We start from the raw sequence: 23,268 nt of genomic DNA on the forward strand, positions 1-23,268 counted from the left end.
AATTAACTGATGCGTGACCAGGCTCGGGATGGCCGCCAACATCCTCTTCATAAACCCTACATCATCCCAACTCCACGTTACAATTCGGACTAGGGGTATCTCTCACCCCACCATCCACCTCCACCCCTCCCCTCCTATCAGCCATGATCACCTCGTGGGGCATACCTGCCCCAGCCCCCCGCCAAACTCTTAGACCCAGAATGGCATCCGGCCCCACCCCACAAATGGGACAAAGCCTTGCTCCTCGTCACCAACTACCCCCTCCCCCATCCAGAAATCCTCCAACCACTTCCTCTCGCAACCGCTCCTCTCTGCAGGCTCCCCAATCCCCTCATCATTCACACCTCCTAAGTCAGTTGAAACCTGTCCACATAGGCTCAGCCAACCGCAGCCACTCTCTGACCTCACTCCCGTTCACCAGCCACAGGTTTGCTAGCGAGGTGGCCCCACCAGAGCCCCGTCCCCCCACATACCTAACACAAAAGCCAAGAGAGAAACTCCCCCAATACCCAACTCTTCTAAACAACCAAACGCATTAAACACCAACCCTCTGCTCTTATCCTATCTTGTATTCCCTTGTCCTGTTAGCCCTCTGCAAATGCACTGCCTCAGATTTTAGGAAATACACTCCTAAAACTCAACTCCCACAGCCTAACAATCACTAATACTGCTCTTTTAAATTTAGTTGCAGGTCTAGAGATCCTCCGTCCTCTGAAGGAAGACCGCGATCTGGAAAGGACGCTGTGGACCCTAACACACGGCCATCACCTCATCCGCAACCGCAATCCCAGTGACTTCATCCATTTACCAGCCTTCATCCCATCCACGCCAAAGCGTGGTCTGGACATCCACCGACATGTGAAGACAAACCTCAGCTCGACAGCACCCGGAACGCTCGACTGCGCAGACCCACCTACCGACACAGGAACCGCAAGCAAGGCAACAAATCCTCAATCCACACACCGACCAGAGTGAATAACCTCATTGGACACAACTACTCCCTTAACTGTATACTCTCACCGTCTCCCATGCTCGAAAAGAAGCAGTCACTCCAGGAAGCGTGGAAAACGGGCAGGCGACAGTGAAACAACGCGGCCCCAAAGCCCCTCTGCCCAGTTTACTCCTAGCTAATGTCCAATCTCTAGAAAACAAGCCAGACTCACTTTTCAAAGAGAACTAAGGGACTGCTGTGTGCTCTGCTTCATGGAGACATGGCTCACTCCTGCTTCACTGGACTGTGCCCTACAACCAGAGGGCTTCTCAATCCACTGAATGGACCGTACAGCAGCCTCAGACGAGACAAGGCGAGGTGGGGTCTGCCTCTTAGTCAACATCTCCTGGTGCCTAGATGTAGCAACACTGGCGAGTTTCTGCTCCCCTGACCTGGAATACCTGACGTTAAAATGCCGCCCCTTGTACCTTCCGCGGGAGTTCAGCTCCGTTATCCTGATGGCAATTTACATCCCCCCATGCGAATGTGAAAATTGCACTGGACGAAATATTCACCACCACAAATAGCCTTGAAACGAAACATCCCGTGGCATTGTTCATTGTAGCTGGGGACTTCAATCAGGCCAAGCTCAAGAGCGTACTACCAAGTTACCACCAACAGGCCACCTGTTCCACCAGAGGCCCAAACATCCTGGACCACTGCTACACAAGTATCAAACATGCCTACCATTCTATCGCCCGCCCACACTTTGGCAAATTTGACCACAAGGCTGTGCTCCTGCTCCCGACCTATAAGCAAAAACTGAAGCGGGAGAATCCGTCAAAGAAAGTTGTGCATTGTTGGTCTGAGGAATCAGATGATCTCCTCCGGGACTGCTTAGAGTCAGTGGATGGTCAGTATTTAAAAACTCTGCGACCAGCCTGAACGAGTACGCCACTACAGTAACTGACTTCATTAGTAAGTGTGTAGATGACTGTGTGCCAAAGAAGCAAATCCGCATGTTTCCCAACCGGAAACCCTGGATGAACAGGGATATCCACTGCTTGCTGAAGTCTAGGTCTGAGGCGTTCAAGTCAGGCGACCCTGACCTCTACTAGAAAGCCAGATATGACCTAAAGAAATCCATCAAAGATGCCGAAAGACAGTACCGGACGAAGTTCGAGTACCAGGCTAGCCACACGGATCCTTGCCGTCCATGGCAAGGTCTGCAAGACAGAACAAGCTACAAGATGAAGGCATGTCAAATCGTCGGCTCCAACACACCTCTCCCTGATAAGCTCAACGCAATCTATGCCCGCTTTGAGCAAGAGGTCAGCAAGAGTGAGCCCTCCACCCCAGAAGCCGCGGATGAACTTGTATCTGAGATCACCACTGCAGACGTCAGAGCAGCCTTCTCGAAGGTCAACCCACGGAAAGCCACTGGCCTGGATGGGGTACCCGGACGAGCACTTAGGCCAGCTGGCGGGGGTATTCGCAGACATCTTCAACTTCTCTTTACAACAATCTGAGGTCCCTATCTGCTTCAAGAAGACAACCATCATCCCTTGTAGCCATCTGAGATGGACACCAGTAACACAAAATGGAAGACTGCAAAGAATACAGGGAAAAACGGACATAGTAAAGAGCAAACAGCTTGCAGAAGCAGTCAGCATTGAGACACTTGCAAAAACCGGTTTCCCGACAGCTGCAGAGTTCAGGCAGCGCTGTTAATGGGAAAACAGTTTACATACTAATGAGGTGATACCGGGACAATCCCGGGCACAATAGATACACTCAAGTATCAATCGATACTTTCAAAAGCGAAGCAGACACGATGGAGCCAGCGAAACCAGGACAATGAGTCCTAAGAACCGCCCCAGCCATCAAGGAACGACCCTAGGATAGGGGGGTTCAAATCATATCGATTGGGAAAAGGCCCAATCGATCCCCAGCAGGTGAGGAAGCCCGCCCCAAGGGGCATAGACCTCCTGGGACCTATAAAAGAAGGTCCCGCACATGGTTCGGTTTCCTGTCTCCGGCCTCCGACTCCAGCCTCCTGTCTTTTACACCAGCCGTCGAGCAGCAGCCATCGATAAGAAAGTGCCAAACGACGATCGCTACCTTGACCCAGGCATTACTTATACCCGTGCCGACCAGTAGTAACAAGAAGTTGCAGACCAGAACGGAACGAAGGCCTTGTTCCCTGACCGTGCCTGTTCCTTCTTAGATAAGTATTAGTCGTTTAATGGTAGAAGTAAGTTAGTCTTTAGCATGTGCATGAGTATTTATTATAATTGTTATAATAAACTCTAACTGTTTGGACTTACTAATTGGTGTATAGCTTTATTGCTTTGAACTTGACCTTGATACTTGTGACGGTGTCTCTTACGGCACCTGGCGACTCCAGAGCATAGAAACGAGAAACAGAGCCAAGCGAGTGTTAAGCACACTTCCTCTGCTGGAGGTGTGTTAAACACACTTACTCAGAACGAGCAACACCCTGTACCAAAAAAAAAGCCAAGCAGCGTGCCTAATGACTATCATCCAGTGACTCTGACATTCATCATCATGAAGTGCGTCGAAAGGTTAGTCACAGCACGGATCAACTCCAGCCTCCCAGATTGCCTTGATCCACTACAGTTTACCTACCGCTGCAACAGGTCCACAGCAGATGCCATCTCCATGGCCCTGCACTCTACCCAGGAACACCTAGATAACAAAGACACGTATGTCAGACTCCTATTTATCGACCAGCAAAGCCTTCAACACCATCATTCCTACGAAACTCATCTCCAAACTCTGTGGCCTTGGCCTCGGCTCCTCCCTCTGCGACTGGATCCTCAACTTTCTAACCCACAGGCCACAATCAGTAAAGATAGGCAACAACACCTCCTCCACGATCATCCTCAACACCGGTGCCCCACAAGGCTGTGTACTCAGCCCCCTACTATACTCCTTATACACCTATGACTGTGTGGCCAAATTCCCCTCCAACTTGATTTTCAAATTTGCCGATGACACCACCGCAGTGGGTGGGATTTCAAACAATGACGAGACAGAATATAGGAATGAGATAGAGAATCTGGTGAACTGGTGCAACAACAATAATCTCTCCCTCAATGTCAACAAAACAAAGGAGATTATCATCAACTACAGGAAGCGTAGTGGAGAACATGCCCCTGTCTACATCAATGGGAAAGAAGTAGAAAGGGTCGAGAGCTTCAAGTTTTTAGGTGTACAGATCACCAACAGCCTGTCTTGGTCCTCCCATGCCGACACTATAGTTAAGAAAGCCCACCAACAACTCTACTTTCTCAGAAGACTAAGGAAATTTGGCATGTCAGCTACGACCCTCACCAACCTCTACAGATGCACCATAGAAAGCATTCTTTCTGGGTGTCTCACAGCTTGGTATGGAGCCTGCTTTGCCCAAGACCGCAGGAAACTACAAAAGGTTGTCAATGTAGCCCAGTCCATCACGCAAACCAGCCTCCTATGACTCATCTTTCATTCCTCCTCCACAGTATAAATATTTCCAACTTTCTCTGTCTGTTAGCTTTGACAAAGAGTCATCGAACTTGAAACGTTAGCTCTTTTCTCTCCCTACAGATGCTGCCAGACCTGCTGAGATTTTCCAGCATTTTCTCTTTTGGTTTCAGCCTCCCATCCATTGACTCTATCTATAATTCCCGCTGTCTCAGAAAGGCAGCCAGCATAATGAAGGACCCCCACGCACCCTGGACATATTCTCTTCCACCTTCTTCCGTCAGAAAAATGATACCAAAGTTTGAGGTCACGTACCAACCGACTCAAGAACAACTTCTTCCCTACTGCCATCAGACTTTTGAATGGACCTACCTCGTATTAAGTTGATCTTTTCTCCACACCTTGCTATAACTGTAACATTATATTCTGCAGTCTCTCCTTCCTTCCCTATGTACGGTATGCATTGTTTCTACAGCATGCAAGAAACAATACTTTTCACTATATACTATTACATGTGACAATAATAAATCAAATCAAATCAAGATTTCTCCAGATTGAACTCCATCTACCACTATCCTGCCCACGTGACTAGTCCATCGATAGTTTTCCACAGTCTACAGCTTTATTCTTCATTGTCAACTACACAACCAATGTTTGTAACATCTGAAATATTGATCATACCCCCGACATTCAAATCCAAATCAAATATGTATTCCACAAGCATTAAGGGACCTAGTAGTGAGCTCTCCGGGACCTCACTGCAAACAGCCTCACAGTGACAAAAACACCCAATAACTTTTACTTCCTGCCTCGGAACCAATTGTGGATCCATCTTACTACTTTGCCTTAGATCCTGCTTTTGTCATCAGTCTGCCTTGCTGGACCTCAACAAAAGCCTTGTTGAAATCCATGTAGACTACATCAAATGTACCAGTCTCATCGACCCTCCTTGTTACTTCCTCAAAACAATTTAATTGTGTTAGACAGACACAACCTTCCCAGAAGGGTATGCAGGCACTTACAGACATCATTTTGGGCATCTAAAGATACTCGCAGATAAAGATAAAATGGCCGGCATGTAGCCAAGCATTACACCAAAGGTCTGCAGCTTGGATCTTTAGAGGCTAGGAAGATCGAAGGTTCAATTTCCAATTTATGAGAGTTTGACTCTCTGTTGTGGACTACAATGATTCCCAGCAGCAGTGGATTATACAAAAAGAGGGACAAAGGTGTTAAAAATGTACTTGTGCATGAATGCCAGCAGCGTAAGAACAGAACTGCATTGACTGTAATGATTTTCACAATTGGGCAACCTGCTAGCACTCACAGTAATGGCAAATACATAGATGATGGCTACTGAAGCAAAGTACCAGAACGTAATTGCCACCTGTGGAACTATACTCTAGCAAGGGAGTCAATGCCTGAAGGAGAGGAGATAAGAGACAGAAACTGGAGTGGGGGAGGGGTCAGAGTGGAAGAACTAGAAATACTTGCAAATCATTAATTATAGTTTTCCTCAGTATTATTCATTTTTCCTTAAAACTAAATTCCAGTGCACACATTTTGGAATAAACATGTTCCCATTATTTATATAGGATATCTCTTGATACACTGGTAATCAAAGCCTATGTCTAAATTAAATGCCCGGTATCAAAATATATTTTGTAGAAGCACTTCTGAACAAAGGTTTTTACCTTGATTCTTCTCAGCATCTTCCACGCTACCAATATATCCACCCCCTCCTGGTACTTCACTGTGGTCTACAGTCGGATCCAAAGCATAGCCTAAAATTGGAATAAAAGTTTTGAAATAATTGTTTTACAAAAAAGGTGGTGTTATATAGAACAAGAAAAAGGAATTGAAATTCATCAAATAACATTCATGTATCTTCAGGGTTCACTGAAAAGTATTTATAGAAACATAAGGAACCATTCAGACAAGATATGTGCCAAAAATTGCTTCAAACCATTACTGCTTACCATCACATCAGATTTGCCATGAAGTAAGTCTTGGGAAACAAGCTCCAATATAATTCTCAAAAATCATTTTGAAGTTCAAAAATATCAGATTAGCCAGAATAGAATTGTGACCAGTTTATATGGTTATATGGCTGTCAGAGCGACCCAGCCCAGCTGTCAGACAGAGCGACCGAGCCCGGCTGTCAGACGGAGCGACCCAGCCTGGCGCGGCTGTCAGACGGAGCGACCCAGCCCGGCACGGCTGTCAGACAGAGCGACCGAGCCCGGCTGTCAGACGGAGCGACCCAGTCTGGCCCGGCTGTCAGACGGAGCGACCCAGTCTGGCGCGGCTGTCAGACGGAGCGACCCAGCCCGGCGCAGCTGTCAGACGGAGCGACCCAGTCTGGCGCGGCAGTCAGACGGAGCGACCCAACCTGGCTGTCAGACGGAGCGACCCAGCCTGGCTGTCAGACGGAGCGACCCAGCCTGGCTGTCAGACGGAGCGACCCAGTCTGGCGCGGCTGTCAGACGGAGCAACCCAGCCTGGCGTGGCTGTCAGACGGAGCGACCCAGCCCGGCGGTCAGACGGAGCGACCCAGTCTGGCGCGGCTGTCAGACGGAGCAACCCAGCCCGGCGCGGCTGTCAGACGGAGCGACCCAGCCTGGCGCGGCTGTCAGACGGAGCGACCCAGTCAGGCGCGGCTGTCAGACGGAGCGACCCAGCCCGGCGCGGCTGTCAGACGGAGCGACCCAGTCTGGCGCGGCTGTCAGACGGAGCGACCCAGTCTGGCGCGGCTGTCAGACGGAGCGACCCAGCCTGACGCGGCTGTCAGACGGAGCGACCCAGCCCGGCGCGGCTGTCAGACGGAGCGACCCAGCCCGGCGCGGCTGTCAGACGGAGCGACCCAGCCTGGCGCGTCTGTCAGACGGAGCGACCCAGTCTGGCGCGGCTGTCAGACGGAACGACCCAGCCTGGCGCGGCTGTCAGACGGAGCGACCCAGTCTGGCGCGGCTGTCAGACGGAGCGACCCAGTCTGGCGCGGCTGTCAGACGGAGCGACCCAGTCTGGCGCGGCTGTCAGACACATGCTCCAGCAGTCAGTGTTTCCATCAAGAAATGTTTTTGAACCCGTAAACACCGAAGTACCTGCTCGACCTGTTATTGACATAACTGATGTCTCCGTGGAAGTAAATAGTGATGAATCACCTGTGCCAGAAGAGGTACCCTTACTGAAATTCCTGTTAACATCAATCCGACAACAGAATTACGCTGCTCAACAGAAACAGAAACCCCCCCTCGAAGAGACTATTTAGAATTGTCCACAAAGGCAAATGGAATTTTGTCCTTCATTGCTAGAGGGATGGAGTTTAAGACTAGGGAGGTTATGCTGCAATTGTATAAGGTGTTAGTGAGGCCACACCTGGAGTATTGTGTTCAGTTTTGGTCTCCTTACTTGAGAAAGGACATACTGGCACTGGAGGGTATGCAGAGGACATTCACGAGGTTAATCCCAGACCTGAAGGGGTTGGATTACGAGGAGAGGTTGAGTAGACTGGGACTGTACTCGTTGGAATTTAGAAGGATGAGGGGGGATCTTATAGAAACATTTAAAATTATGAAGGGAATAGATAGGATAGATGCGGGCAGGTTGTTTCCACTGGCGGGTGAAAGCAGAACTAGGGGACATAGCCTCAAAATAATGTTTAGGAGGAACTTCTTCACCCAAAGGGTTGTGAATCTATGGAATTCCTTGCCCAGTGAAGCAGTTGAGGCTCCTTCATTAAATGCTTTTAAGATAAAGGTAGATAGTTTTTTAAAGAAAAAAGGGATTAAGAGTTATGGTGTTCGGGCCGGAAAGTGGAGCCGAGTCCACAAAAGATCAGCCATGATCTCATTGAATGGCAGAGCAGGCTCGAGGGGCCAGATGGCCTACTCCTGCTCCTAGTTCTTATGTATATGTACATAATGTTTAGTTAATCTTTCGGACTGAATAAATTAGTTATTGAAGATTATATAAAGGACTTAAAGGGGGAGGAATGTGCTGATTGGCCCTTTTAAGGGCAACACAGCACAGTAAGGGTCACATGGCCTGTGTGACCAATCGGGATGTGGAATCACCCATGGTGCAAGAGGGTCTGAGGCAGAGAACCTTGTGAGCTAGCTACAGCCATGTTGCTGCTGAACAATTCTTATTGTTAAATACCTTTTGTGTTCGCTAAAAAAGTCTGTGAAAGTGCATCTTTGCAGCGTTGTAGAACAAGCACTTCTATAGTAGAATCTGTACAGTGCAGGAGGCCATTTGGCCCCTCGAGTCTGCACCGACCCTTGTAAAGAGTACCGTCCCTCGGCCCACGTCCCTGCCCAACCTTATCCCTGTAATTCAATAACCCCACCTAACCTTTTGGACACTAAGGGGCAATTTAGAATGGCTAATCCACCTAATTTACACATTTTAGGACTGTGGGAGGAAACTGGTGCACCCGGGGGAAACCCACACAGACACAGTCACCCGAGGCTGGAATTGAACCCAGGTCCCTGGCGCTGTGGGGCAGCAGTGCAAACCACTGTGACACCGTGCTGTAATTTATTGACATTTGTGCCTTTCCCCTCCAATTCTCTCTTTTCCTGATGTGTTGAGTTTTCATTCTGTACCAGGTACCCCTTATGGTATTTTGCCAAGTAGGCCGTAATTCATGTGCGAGTCTTGATAATGAATTATAGTAGGCAATTTGTTTGCAGGAGCATCAGTGTTCTTGCCATCATTCTTGCTGAGCTCAGTTATTTAACTTGATTTTGAATTAAGCTTGAATAGAGATCTTTCAGGTTTCTGTGCCTCAGTAACGAACTGAATAAGTGACAGTACATCTTACAGCTTTTCTGACATCCAACACTTAAAACGTCCTTGCAACTAATCTTGTCAAAGCAACATGTACAAAGTTTCATAATGAGATACTGCACTAGGTTAGAGAAAGGAGGCAAGATTGAAACTGAAGTCCTTTGACACATGTTCTAGCCTCAACCTCCTATTCCAGAAAGACCCATTACAGAAATAGTCTATTTTCACTCTTAAGTGGAGATGTTTGCACTTGATCATTGTTTAGTTCCTCTTTGCCAGGACTTCAGGTGCAGTCTGGAACTCTGTGTTGCTGTTGACATGTTAACGGCTGGTTGTTTTGCATTGGTTACACGAGCTAAATTGTGCGGTTCGCCTGTAAATAGGGCACTGAAGTTCAGCTGTTTTCTGGTCCAGTTCATTGGAACAGACTGGTACAGAAAGTATGCACATCTAAATGCTCTCGAGACAAGTTATCGAACATCCTTGATTCACTACAGCAATTTCCATCCTCATATTTTCGCAATCTGCAAAGCAAAACAGTCTGCTTACTGCTTTGCAATTTTACACATCTGTTAAAAATCATTGTGGTTCAAATTAATTTCCCTGCCTGGGATCTTGGTATGTGGATTGCTTGATTCGTATTTTTGTACAGCACTCTGATGAAAGGCCATGACGTGAAACATTAATTCTCTTTCTCCCTCCACAGATGCTGCTAAACTTCCTAAGTATTTCCAGCATTTTCTGTTTTGTTACAGGTTTACCCTCTGTCTGATTCTCTTTTACTTTGCCCCAGCAATTTTCATTGAACCCAATCTCTCAAAAATGGTTTCAGAATGTTTCAATTTCTCTTTTCACAGTTGGTAATCTCTGAATGAGATCACTCGTTGAGTATTGACCTGTTTGCACGGTGTGTTTGCACGGTGCGTTTGTACCTGCTGGGAATTGGGCTGACATTGCTCAAACCTTCATCCTATTTTCCTGAGCTCCATTTGAACCTAGATCTCTGAAGTGCCCCAATTCCTATTAAATCTGCTGGAAGAAACGAGTGCCTTTTTGGCCAGGGGATGAGTTTGACCAATGCGTATGGTTAGGATGAGTGACAATTATTACAAACTACTTAACAGTCACAAAACGCATTTAGTGCTCATTCTATCATTTAGGACCAGATTTGCAGCTGGTTTACCTTATTCTTTGTACCCGACCGTTATTCCTTCTTGCTCAATCAAGATTTTTTGATGCATCAGTAGTTAGGCTAACACGATGCACAGTGGTTAGCTCTTTTGCCTCACAGCGCCAGGGACCTGGGTTCAATTCCGGACGGGTGACTGTGTGGAGTTTGCCTAGGTTTCCTCCAGTGCTCTGGTTTTCTCCCACAGTCCAAAGATGTGCAGATAATGTGGATTGGCCATGCTAAATTGCCCCTTAGTGTTCAAGGATATGCCGGTTAGGTGGGGCAGGGATTGGACAGATGAGGGACCTAGGTAGGGTGCTGTTTCAGAGGGTCAGTGCAGACTCGATGGGCCAACTGGCCTCCTTCAGCACGTAGGGATTCAGTGGATTCTAATATATCCCGAATTAGCTGCCAATCCATTTTGGATAAAATAAACTCTGTCCACTTGTAAAATCCAAAACTGGGGTAAAAGTAATGAGCATATGCACAAGCCAATACGGGACAACCTAGAACAGGGGTGGGCAAACTACGGCCCGCCAAAGGTATTTCTGCGGCCCACCAAGTCATTAAAAAAAAAACAATTTTTAAAAAATAAAATGTTTTAAAAAAAAATTTTTTTTTTAAGGTTAATGGGGGGGGGGGGGGGGGCTGTTGGGTTACTTACTGGTATAGGGTGGATACGTTGACTTGAGTAGGGTGATCATTGCTCGGCACAACGTCGAGGGCCGAAGGGCCTGTTCTGTGCTGTACTGTTCTATGTTCTATATGAGGCGCCCAGAATCATAACCGGGTGAAGTAATTATTTTACTTAATATACTATGCGGCCCTTTGTGAATTGTGAATTTCTGAATGTGGCCCTTGCACGGAAAAGTTTGCCCACCCCTGACCTAGAAGGTAAGTTCATAACAAATTTCTGACTAAGAGCCAACTTGGTGGCTAACGGGATTGCAGATGAGATAGTATATATAGATTTTTTTTAAATATTTAAATAAAAAGTTATCCATTTTACAATATATTTTATAACCGAACCCACATTACCCACAGCAGATGTTACACAAAACCAGCATAACAAAAACCCAACCAACCGTACACAACTCATACACATAGTCTTTTTAAAAAATCATTGAATTCAATGTTATCCCAAGAAAAACAAAATATAAAAGTTAAGAGGTAAAGATGAACCCAAATTAAACCTTAGTACAGTATAACTACTGTTAGAATACCATGTGCTGTATTGGGTTCAAAGGTTTTAAGGTACAATTCAGATTGACTGTTGTGGGGAAATTCGAAGAAGAAAAACTTGAAATATTGGGTCTGTCTTCATTAGAACAACACAATACACTGGAAATGTATAAAATTATGAAAGCATGGGATGGGGTAGATGGAAGCAGACTGGCTCCAATGGAGGATACAAGATTTTGAGAATTAAACAAAGAGCAGGAGAGATTTCTTTACAGGGAGGGTTGTGAGGATGTGGAATTCACTTCCAGGGTTAGCGGTTGAGGCAAATAATGTAACAACATTAAAGATCATATTGGGGAGAATATGAAGGGATAAGCATTGAAAACATATGGGAACAGGATATGTAAATAGGATTATGTTCGCATGGAAGTAAATGCAAAGACTTCTTGGGCCAAATGGCCTATGCTGTAACTAATATGCATTTCTCAGATGTCAGGATAAAGCATATTACCAAGTATGTGGGGTACAGTCTGCGAGTGGGAGGGGAACAGCCAGAAGTCATGGTCCAAGCTCGAATCAATGACTCAGGTAGAAAAAATGTTAAGACACTTAAAGCAGAGTTTCAGACGTCCGGAATTTTTTTCAAAAACACAACTCCAAAAAATAATAATCGCAGCATTAATTGGTGTGCCACTTGCTCGTGAGTATAGAAACAGGAAGAGGATGCAAATGAATACGTAGCTGGTGCAAGTGGTGCAAGGGGCAAGGTTGACATATTCTTGAGGAATTAAGGAAAGATATGCCTGTACAAAAAGACAGGTTGCACCTGAACAGAGCCAGGACAAATGGTCTTGCTGAGAGTTCACCAAGTATTATTGGGAATGGTTTTAACTAATTTGGCTGGGGACAGGAAATCAAAAAACAGCAGAAAGAGATACAAAAAGCAGTAAAATAAAAATATACCAATAACTGCAGAAACGACTAGATTGAGGAAAATAGCAAAAGGAATGAGTTGATCATTTATATGTACATCAATGTCCATAATGTAACTAATAATGTTGGTGAGTTGCTGGCACAAATTGCTGTATGAGATTATGTTGTCCTTGCTTTAACAGAGATATGTCTTAAACAAGACCAGGAATAAGTTTTTAGTATTCATGAATGATGGGTGCAGGGTGGAAAGCAGAGGGGGGGGGGGGGGGGGGGGGGGGGGGGTGCAGCAGTATAGAATAGGGTGATTTACAATTCTAGAAGATAAAGATGAGAGCCAGCTGGGAGCACTTTTTAAAAAATAAAGCTCCAAACAATGATGAGATAGATTAACAAATTTGTCGACATGTATCAAAGGCAAGTACCAAAAATAAAATCGTAATATGGTTGGGTGACCTGTCTGACTTCTTGCGATTAGAGGAGAAAAAGTATGAATTAGCTCTTCAGGGGGGTTTGAGGAAAGGTAGAAGATGTTTGTGACCGTTTGAGGGGCTGTTCGTCCCGGGAGGGGGGGGGTTGAGGTGGGGGTGAAAAAGGGGAAAAATCTGGATAGACTGTATAGTTGATTATTGGGAATTATGTTTCCTGGGGTGTTTATTCACTGTAACCTGTTTTGATACATGTTTGTAATAAAATACATTTTAAAAAAGAAATCGTAATATTCAGAAACTTTAGTTAGCCTAATATAGATTGGGAACAACTGACCTAAGGGTAGGGAAGGAGAGGAATTTCTGATGTGTGCAAGAGAACTTCCTCAATCAATATACCTCCAGTTCAACAAGGAAAGAAATACTGTTGGATCTGGCTGTGGGAAATTAATTAGGAGAAATCGAGTACATTTATCATCATGACAACCACACATTCTGCTGGAGAACTAATTTAAGATGGGACCTAGCACAGGTAGATTGGAAAGGTGATTGCAGGGCAACAGGGCAACGGAATTATTCCGGCACAACGAGGCATATTGTTAGAAAGGAAAGGGGTAAAGCAAGGAAAGGGGTAAAGCTTCCAAAGCTAAAACTGGGAGGTGGTTTGTGGTGGTTCTCCCCAAGTGTCAATTTTGGATCCATTACTCTTGTGTAGGGAGCAGAATTATCGCAGATGCAACCTCCACCCAGCGGTGTACGGTCCTGGCCAGCACACGTTACAAGAGTTTAAAGCTCTGATCTGCTCTGGAAAACTTAATTCAAACCTCCACTGGTTGGAACTGCAGTAAAAGAGTCTCTGAAGGCCATAGTACAGTGCAACACCAGCAACCTCAGGGAGGTCACACCCATTCTTTACTGGACTGGCTGTAGGTTTAAAGGGCCCAGTAAAACTGACAAGCCAAGGAGAAGGTAATAGTTAAGCTGAGCTTAAAAGTGGTTTTATTTCTTCTAACTATTTCAGAGTACCTATTGGTGTATCAATGGCAGAACCATCTGAAATTAGCGATTTAAATCGCTTTGTTGGCTGGATCCCAGCATAGTGCAATTGTCCAGGGGATGTTAGTGCTTCTGGACAATTGTGGTATAAACCCTTACCTGGGAACTTCCCAGAAAGATTCCCCTGCGCATCTTTGGGGTCCAACCTAAATCCGACGCTGGGGAATCAGGAAGTTACAGGCTTTAAACTTGGCACGGTGGTAGACAGTGATGAGGATAGCCAGAGGTGGGGAGGGAATTGGGGGTACCTTGGCTAGTCTGAGGTCAGAAAATCCAGAAGAACGGGTCTTCAGAATTTAATGGCAGGACCTGATTTTAAATTTTTGTCTCTCTTTAAGCGGCTGGTTGGGTGGGCAGGTGCAGCCGCAGAACATCGGAGAGGAAGATCGAAGTCCAGCTTTGGGGAAATTCAGGGAGGCAGGAGTCTGGAGCCAAGGATAATCAGGGACACTGGCGCAGGGTTGATTGGGTTAAAAGTTGGCTAACATTGGGAGCTCAGGGTCAGGGAAGATTGGAGGCCAGAGAGAGATCAGAGGCCCTTTGGAACAGATTGGGAAGCTTGGGAAACAGAGTGGATGGAGGCACTGTCTGTTTACAGGTGATTGGTGAAGCAACAGTGGCTCCAGAAAGCAAGAGAAAAGAGGTGGTGATAAACCTCCTGCTGACGGTCACACGCGGAGCCACGGGCACTATCAAATTCTGATGTTACAGACCAAATGACCAGAAAAGGTCACATCTTACACTCAATAATATTTTACAGATATGGTCACTAATCTTCAAAATTGAAACTTCTACGGAACTCTAAAATGTTACAAGAAAAGGTGTGAAAAATACATAAAAGGAGGGTAGCAAAATGAATACTGAAAAGGGGAGGAAGCACAGTTTATGAATATTAAAGCAAAACTATACACAGAATACGACATTTAGATAAAGTAAAGAACAAGACCACACAGAACAGAGCAGATATTAAATCCATTACTGTGCCCACAATCTTAGCTAAAACCGGGAGCAGTTTTAAATGGTTATTACATTTGAAGATCTCACATTTCCCTCCATTTTCTCCATAGAAAGCATACAAGAAATTCAACACAATGAGGTTACTATTCATTAAGGGCAATGCTTGCTAATATGTCTACAAAAAGCTTCCAGCTCCTTTCTCTATTATCCCTTAGTACAAATTAATATCTTACATTTACATTTAATTTTTGCACAAGCAGTACCGAATTACACAAGATTGTTCTTGTTATATAATTTGAGAATAAATGTTGAATGCCTGTAAGAGCAGTCTCTTTTGGAATATCCGATAACCGCATTTTCTAAATAGAAAACATGGTGTGTAAATAACTGATGAAAAATGGTGCAGGCAATGCCTGACAATCATAACATAATTGATAACTATGTACATTGTTAAAAGATCCATAAGGATACATCATTTAATGGACAGCTAGGGAGGATAATATAATTAAGAATAAATAAACTGATTTGAGATGGTACACACCAGAAATAAATTAGTCAACTATTTGATAGATTTATTCCATAATGCAATTTTGACTTCACCAGGCTTGTGTACACTTAATTTCTGAAGGTTCGTACTTTTCAATAACCTCAACACAAGGCAGAACATCAACAGACGATAACCTGCAGTACACCAACAATAAATCACAGAAACCTTTGAAATAGGACTTTAATTTCACAAGTGAAGTAATCTGTGAGTGACAGGCAGATAAAATAAAATATCCACAGCTGACAGAAACACATACTCCAAGACATTTATTTTTACAAAATGAGAATATTACTCCCAGCCTAGCTGAGATGTTGGAGATAACCTTTTTGTTGCAGGAAGTACATCAACAGATGCTGACATGCAATAAGGGCAGAAGTGACCTCACTGTAAGAAGTCATTATTTCTAGTCAAGTGGTACCTTGACCCTTTAGCAGGAAAGTAACGTTGCAAAGTGTGGGACACGATGCAAGAGCTTTATTCAAGGGCATGCTTTGTAAAATTACTTTGATCCCATGGGAACGGTAGCATAGTGATAATGTTACTGGACTAAGAGCCGGGGACATGAGTTCAAATACCACCACAGCAACTGCGGGAATTCAATTAGTTAATAAAGCTGGAATAATCAGCCAAGTCTCGATAATAATCATCATGAAACTACCGGATTGCCATAAAAACCCATCTCGTTCACTGATGGTCTTGTGGAAGGAAGTCTGCCGCCCTTACTCGGTCTGGCCCGACATATGACTCCAGGCACACCCATGTGGTGGCTCTTAACTGCCCTCTAAAAGGATCCAGCAAGCCACTAATTTGTATCCAACCGCTGAAGAAAATTAAAAAGGAATAAAACTGGAAGGAACAACTGCCATCGACCATGGGAGTCCTCAACATCGACTCCAGACCGCATGTTTTTTCATGGCATTGGACAAACAGGGGCAAGTAAACCTCCTACTGATGATCCCCGGTCTCCCTCCCTGAAAAGTACTCCTCCATGTGTTCAGCAAAAGCACAGAGGTTAGCAAGGGCATAGAATGTACTCCAGACGGGGAACTTCAATGTTCATCACCAAAAGTGGCTTGGTAAAAATGTACCTAACCGAGCTGAATGCTTCCTGAAGGATATATCTACAACAGGTGGTGAAAGGACAAACAGGAGGGAAAATCCTAGACAACGTCATCCACACCAATCTACTTGTTGCAGATCTTTCTGTCCATAATATAATGATACGCGTAACCAATACACAATCATTGTGGAGACAAAGTCCAGTCTTCATAGTAGAGATACCATCCATCATGTGTGGGACTAGGTCCATGCTAAATGGGTTAGATTTGGACGGACCTAGCAATTCAAAACTGGGCACCCATGAAGCACTATGAGACATCAGCAGCCATTGAATTGTATTCAACCAAAATCGTCAGCCTCATGGTTCAACATGTCCCTCACTCTGCCATTACAAGCAAACCAAGTGCCTGCCCTGATTCGTTAAGGAGTGTAGGAGAGCATGCCAATAGCTGCACCAGGTATCGCTGAAACCGAGTGGCCAATCTGATGATGCTACAAAGTAAGAGATAAGCAATCCCATAAATAACAGATCAGATCAAAGCTCCACAGTAATGCTATAACCAACCAGAGGAGATTCACCAGGTTGTTGCCTGGGCTGGAACATTTCAGTTATCAAGACAGATTGGATAGGCTGGGGTTGTTTTCATTTGAGCAGAGGAGGCTAAGGGAGGACCTAATTGAGGTGTATAAAATTATGAGGCGCATAGATAAAGTGGATAGGAAGGAACTTTTCCCCTTAGAGAAAGAGTCAATAACCAGGAGGCACAGATTTACAGTAAGGGACAGAAGGCTTAGAGGGGATATGAGGGGAAACGTTTTCACCCAGAGGGTGATTGGAATCTGGAACTCACTGCCTGAAAGAGTGGGGTGGGAACCCTCAGAACGTTTATGAAGTATTTAGATGAGTGCTTGAAATGCCATAGTGTACAAGCTAGGGGACAAACGCTGGAAAATGGAATTAGAGTAAATAGGTGCTTGGACATGATGGGTTGAAGGACCTCGTTCCTTGCTGTAAAAAAACTCTTATGACGGGCAGCATGGTCGGCACAGGCTTGGAGGGCCGAAGGGCCTGTTCCAGTGCTGTACTTTTCGTGGTTCTTTGTACTCCAGGACTCAAATCATGGATAGTGACTGGCCTGAGGAGGCAGCTCCACAAAAATGATCAAACTCAATGATGGCAGAGCCCAGCATGTCAGTACAAAAGTCAATGTTGAAGTATTAGCAATCATCTTTACCTAGAACTGTTGAATGGATGATCCATCTCGGCCTCCTCCTGAACTTTCTATCCTCACAAATACCAGTCTTCAGTCAATTCAATTCACTCCACGCAACAGAGAAATTGTGGCCTTGTTTCACCACAGCTCAGTTTAGGGAAAGATGAAACACCTACTTTATTGGGAGGAAAATCCTGAAGCTCAAGGGGGAAAAAAAATATTTTGAGCAACTTAAAAAAAATCTTGTTTTATGTTCGACTCACGTGACTTACCCATTTTAACCAAATGATTAAAGAATGATCTTGTTTGTAATCATCGGTTATATTTTTAGCATTTATTTGTGGCTGTATTTTCCAATGGGTGCACTTCGTAATAAATAAATGCAGTGCAGCTCATTTTTATTTATGTATTCATATCCGAACAATTTATATTATTAATCCAAAGTTGTATGGCCATGCATCCCATTTATTGCACAATAGGAGTTGTAATGTAATAAACCACAGGAACATTCTCTCTAGGTTTGCATACGTGATTAGAATTCACCTGGGGGGAAATCAGAACTCAGTGCCTCTCTGCAAATTATTGTTTGTGGATGGAGAACACACAGAGTTCTGATAGCCTCAATCATATTCACACACCAGGTTCTGACCCCCAACTGATATGCTTGACACTTTCCTTATTTGTTATAAATGGCTACTTCCTCCATTGAAAGTCACTGAATGGCTACCTCCTCCATTTAAAGTCATTGAATATTTAATATGTACTTTCTCTGCCCACAAAAAGATCATTTATCAGTTACACCTCATCACAAATCATTATATGTTTATGTCCCATGAGAAAAGGCCTATTTATGTCTCCAGAGATATGAGCTGCCCAGAATCGTTTTCACCTACACTACCGTCACACTGTTCAAAAATAAATTATTTCTTTAAAATAGGAATCTGTTGCATCATTATCTCTCCATCTTTCTTTTTAAAGGTACCTGCAATCGCACTAACTTGAACTTATTTGTCCATTATTCTGTCTAGAAATCTGTTCTCAACGCACATGTGGAATCTGTTGACTAAACACAGTTTTAAATATTCTTACATCCTTATCTCTTCCTCTATTTACATAATCTGCTTTTATCACCAGATCTACAAACTTGTTTTACTCCAATATCATGGCTGGAATCATCTTCCCAGCCCCTTGGGAGGCAGCTTTGTGGGGTGAAGAAAGTAGCAAAACTCTTTGGGATAGCTGTCCTATGTGGTCCCATCTCAGGGTAAGCTTTCCTGGTGAGGGCTGCCTTTGGAATCTCAAACCACTCAATGGGAGATGGACAGACAATGATCGCAAGTAATAAAGTTTCAATCATGGGCCATTTGTTGACATCGCTGGAATTTTTCAGGGTCACATGGCCTCCCCCACTGTGTCAGGTGCAGCCTCTTATTTGGAGGTTCGAAGGCCATTTGAGGCTAAATTAAATACCTGTATCAGATAGCTGCAAGGGGAAAACAGGTCAATTTGCAGCCGTCGATACTCTTGTGGAGAGGTTTCCCCTCCACTGAGGCTCTGCACAACCTTGTTTTTTTAAACTAACTGGAGCTTTTTATAAGTTCTCTATTTTGAAGCACTCCCTCTTCTTCAGCAGGGCGTGTCTCTCCCAGTGGGACTGCTGGCAGGATTCCCACACCCCCACTGACTTGTTATCCTTAATTGGATGGCTACCACCCTAAAGTTCTCCACCACTGACGCATCTCTGACCTAAGCAGGGTCGGGGCTCAGAAATGGTACTGGTGACCAAACATTTTCTGTGGTGAAGATTTCACACTTTCTGTACATCTAAACAAATCAACATCTCCTCTTTTCACAGAATTGTGAATCCAGCTCTTGGTCTGTAACTTTGTAGGTAGTGAATGAGGAACAGATCAGCCATGATAGAATGGCGGACCAGACCCGATGGGCCGAATGGGCTAATTATGCTCCTATATCTTATGAACTTATGAACTGTAGCAGTGCAGTATGGGACTATTCAACACATCATATCTGCACCAGCTCTTCAAATGAGCATTATGACTTACAAAGAACAATATAGCACAGGAACAGGCCCATTGGCCCTCCAAGCCTGTACCAGTCATGATACCACCCTTGGCCAAAAATCTCAGCACTTCTTAGTACCGTATCCCTCTATATCCAACCTATCCATGTATGTGTCGAGATGCCTTTTGAATGCCATTAATGTATCTGCTTCCACAACCTCCCCTGGCAGTGCGTTCCAGGCACTCACCATCCTCTGCGTAAAAAACCTGCCTCGCAAATCTCCTCTAAACTTTGCCCCACGGGCCTTAAACCTATGCACCTGGTGACTGACCCTCCACCCTGGGAAAGAGTGCCTGCCCATCCATTCTATCTATTTAAATGCATGAATAGGATGGGAATAGAGGGGTACAGACCCCAGAAGTGTAGAAGATTTTAGTTTAGATGGGCAGCATGGTCGGTGCAGGCTTGGAGGGCCGAAGGGCCTGTTCCTGTGCTGTACTTTTCTTTGTTCTTTGTTCTCTTCATGGCCCTTATAATATTGTAGACCTCAATCAGGTCACCCTCAATCTCCGTCGTTCTAATGAAAACAGTCCGAGTCTATTCAGCCTCTCCGCATAACTAACACCCCCCCCCAAGACCAGGCAACATCCTGGTAAACCTCCTCTGCACCCCCTCCAAAGCCTCCACATCCTTCTGGTAATTTGGCGACCAGAATTGTGTGCAATGTTCCAAGTGCGACCGTACCAAAGTTCTATACTTATTATTATTATTATTATTATTAAGGTTCTGTACAACTGTAGCATGACTTGCCAGTTTTTATACTTGATGCCCCATCCAATGAAGTGGAGATGTCGGCATTGGACTGGGGTGAGCACAGTAAGAAGTCTTACAACACCAAGTTAAAGTCCAACAGGTTTGTTTCGAATCACTAGCTTTTGAAGCGCAAACCTGAGGAAGGAGCTGTGCTCCGAAAGCTAGTGATTCGAAACAAACCTGCTGGACTTTAACCTGGTGTTGTAAGACTTCTTAGCGTCTAATGAAGGCAAGTATTCCGTATGCTTTCTTGACTACGTTGTCCATTTGTGTTGCCACTTTCAAAGATCTGTGGACCTGCACGCCCAGATCTCTCTGACTTTCTATATTCCTAAGAGTTTTGCCATTCACGGTATATTCCCCCTCTATGTTAGACGTACCAAAATGAATTACCTCACATTTGTCTGGATGAGGGGCTGGTTTAGCACCATGGGCTAAACAGCTGGCTTGTAATGCAGAACAAGGCCCGCAGCGTGGGTTCAATTCCCGTACCAGCCTCCCCGAACAGGCGCCGGAATGTGGCGACTAGGGTCTTTTCACAGTAACTTCATTGAAGCCTACTTGTGACAATAAGCGATTATTACTATTTGCCATTTCTCTGCCCAAATCTACAACCTATCTATGTCCTGCTGTATCCTTTAACAATCCTCAACACTATGACTTGGTGCCATTCCCCTGCCTTTTCCCCATAACCCTTCACATTGTTATATGCAAGTAATCATCTAATGCCCTCGTGAATGCCTCAATTCAACCTGCCTCGACCACACTCCCAGGCAGTGCATTGCAGGCCCGAGCCACTAGCTGTGTGAAGAATATTTTTGAGCCACACATTCAATTCTCTAACAAAAGAGAAAATGCTGGAAAATCTCAGTATGTCTGGCAGCATCTGTAGGGAGAGAAAAGAGCTAACGTTTCAAGTCCAATGACTCTTTGTCAAAGTCAAATTCAATTCTCTAATCTGCTTGCCCTGCTGCCCATCTGTGTGTGGTTTAGGTAACAATGCAGAGCTTATTACCTTTGAGCTTCTGCATTTTAATTGGAACCCTAATTTCTCAAACTCTCAGCACAAAGTCATTCCTAACTCTACCTATGTCATTAGTTCCTCCGTAGACCATAACAATTGGAGCCTCGGCACAGCTCCAACCACATCCCAATCACCCCCACAGTCCCATGTTTCCTTCCACCCACTTGTACTGCTTCATGGTTCTATGGTCAGTTTGCCCATTCACCTTGCAGTCCTGTTCTCATCCAACTGCACAGTTTATTTATTTTTAGTTCCTACCCATGGTAGCTCCAGAAGGATCACCAGCTCAAACATATTGCAACTCTGGTACTGTACAGTGCAACCACAATGTATTTTTAAGATACGAAATGAATGCAGGAATTTCAGATACATTGCATCCGTATTTGGTGCAGTAAGTGTTAAAAACCTGGATTAACATGTGTATGATTGCTGCAGTAGTGGTTTTAAAAATCCTGGTTTGCAAGACAGCTAGACCTTTTTGGAGAAGTGCAATTAAAGCATCATAAAACCTTGAGCTGATGGATTTTTGTTTGGATTAAGAGGGTTCCCTGTGGCTTAGTTCATGAGAGACGGTGTGTTTCAGCTGGGTAAGATGATGTAATTAATAGGAGGAGCTGGAGTGCCTGGCATTTTGCAGAAAAGCAGGCAGCTTGGTTTTCGATTGCCATGTAAACAGAAGTCAAGCATCTGTCTTGATACAGTTCAATTAAAGATCTGTCTGTAGACACACCAGGAGTTTCTTTCCAAACAGCTCAGAGAGTTAGTTGTGTGGCTGGAAGGCAAGCTGAAACAAGCTGGGCAGCAGCTTCTGAAGAAACACAGCCAGAGTTTCTACATTGTTCAGACAGGGTCAGATCTTTCTTTAAAGCAGTCAAAAGATCTCTCTTTCTCAAAGCGATTTCCAGACATCTCTGTTCAGTATGTATTCCTGATTGTTAACTGTATTAAAAAAATGATTAAGATCTGAGGTGGTTCTGTTGTTTGAATGGAAGTAAAGATAGCAGTTAAGGGTTAGTGTGTACTGTATTGATTAGAATTGTTTAAGGGGTAACGGTAAACTATTTTTTTGTGTGATGTTAAAGATACTTTAATATTGTGTTAGTAATAAAGTTTGTTTTAATAGACCATAATCCCTTTTTCGGATAAAATTACTCCTGGAGCGAGGTATCCTTTCCTCAAAGTCTTACAAAATTAAAATCAAATATTGGGGTTTCTATCCAGTATCCTAGCCACTGTTGTTAGGGTCAGGTCGGGGATCGTAATAGGTAACCTAGTGCAATGCATATTTCCACAACTGCAAGATGGGGGGCGCTATCAGGCTTAAAGACCTACAACATAAATAGATACAGACGATCAGTTGAGGACAAAACTGATGATGGGATTCATTTAAAACACAGCTGGATGCTATGATGGATGGCAAGTGGGGAAACATTCCAGGTTCTTGTCTTGACAAATAAGCTCCGATGAGTCAAACAGTCCATCTTATGCATTTTATCGTGCGGTTCAATTCACTCCCTGGTCTATCACATCAGTAATGGTCTTGTGGTTACTGGTTTATTACTAAGTGCATATTTTTGAAGATCAGTACAATCAGTATCTTATGCAGACCTAAAATTAACAATACTAAAGAGATGATTAAATGATGCCCTTTACA

The 23,268-nt window shown here is 44.5% G+C and overlaps 1 protein-coding gene across 1 annotated transcript in view; it reads right to left on the reverse strand.

Annotated features, from left to right (window-relative positions):
* Positions 1-23,268, reverse strand: part of cdc40 (cell division cycle 40 homolog (S. cerevisiae)) — a 203,538-nt gene that overhangs the window by 118,085 nt on the left and 62,185 nt on the right. The window contains exon 4 of the mRNA XM_038801008.1: positions 6,112-6,201. Coding sequence (XP_038656936.1) covers positions 6,112-6,201 — 90 coding nt within the window. The remainder of the gene's footprint in view (positions 1-6,111; positions 6,202-23,268) is intronic.

Source organism: Scyliorhinus canicula, chromosome 6, assembly GCF_902713615.1.
Source record: "Scyliorhinus canicula chromosome 6, sScyCan1.1, whole genome shotgun sequence".
Taxonomy (NCBI): domain Eukaryota; kingdom Metazoa; phylum Chordata; class Chondrichthyes; order Carcharhiniformes; family Scyliorhinidae; genus Scyliorhinus; species Scyliorhinus canicula.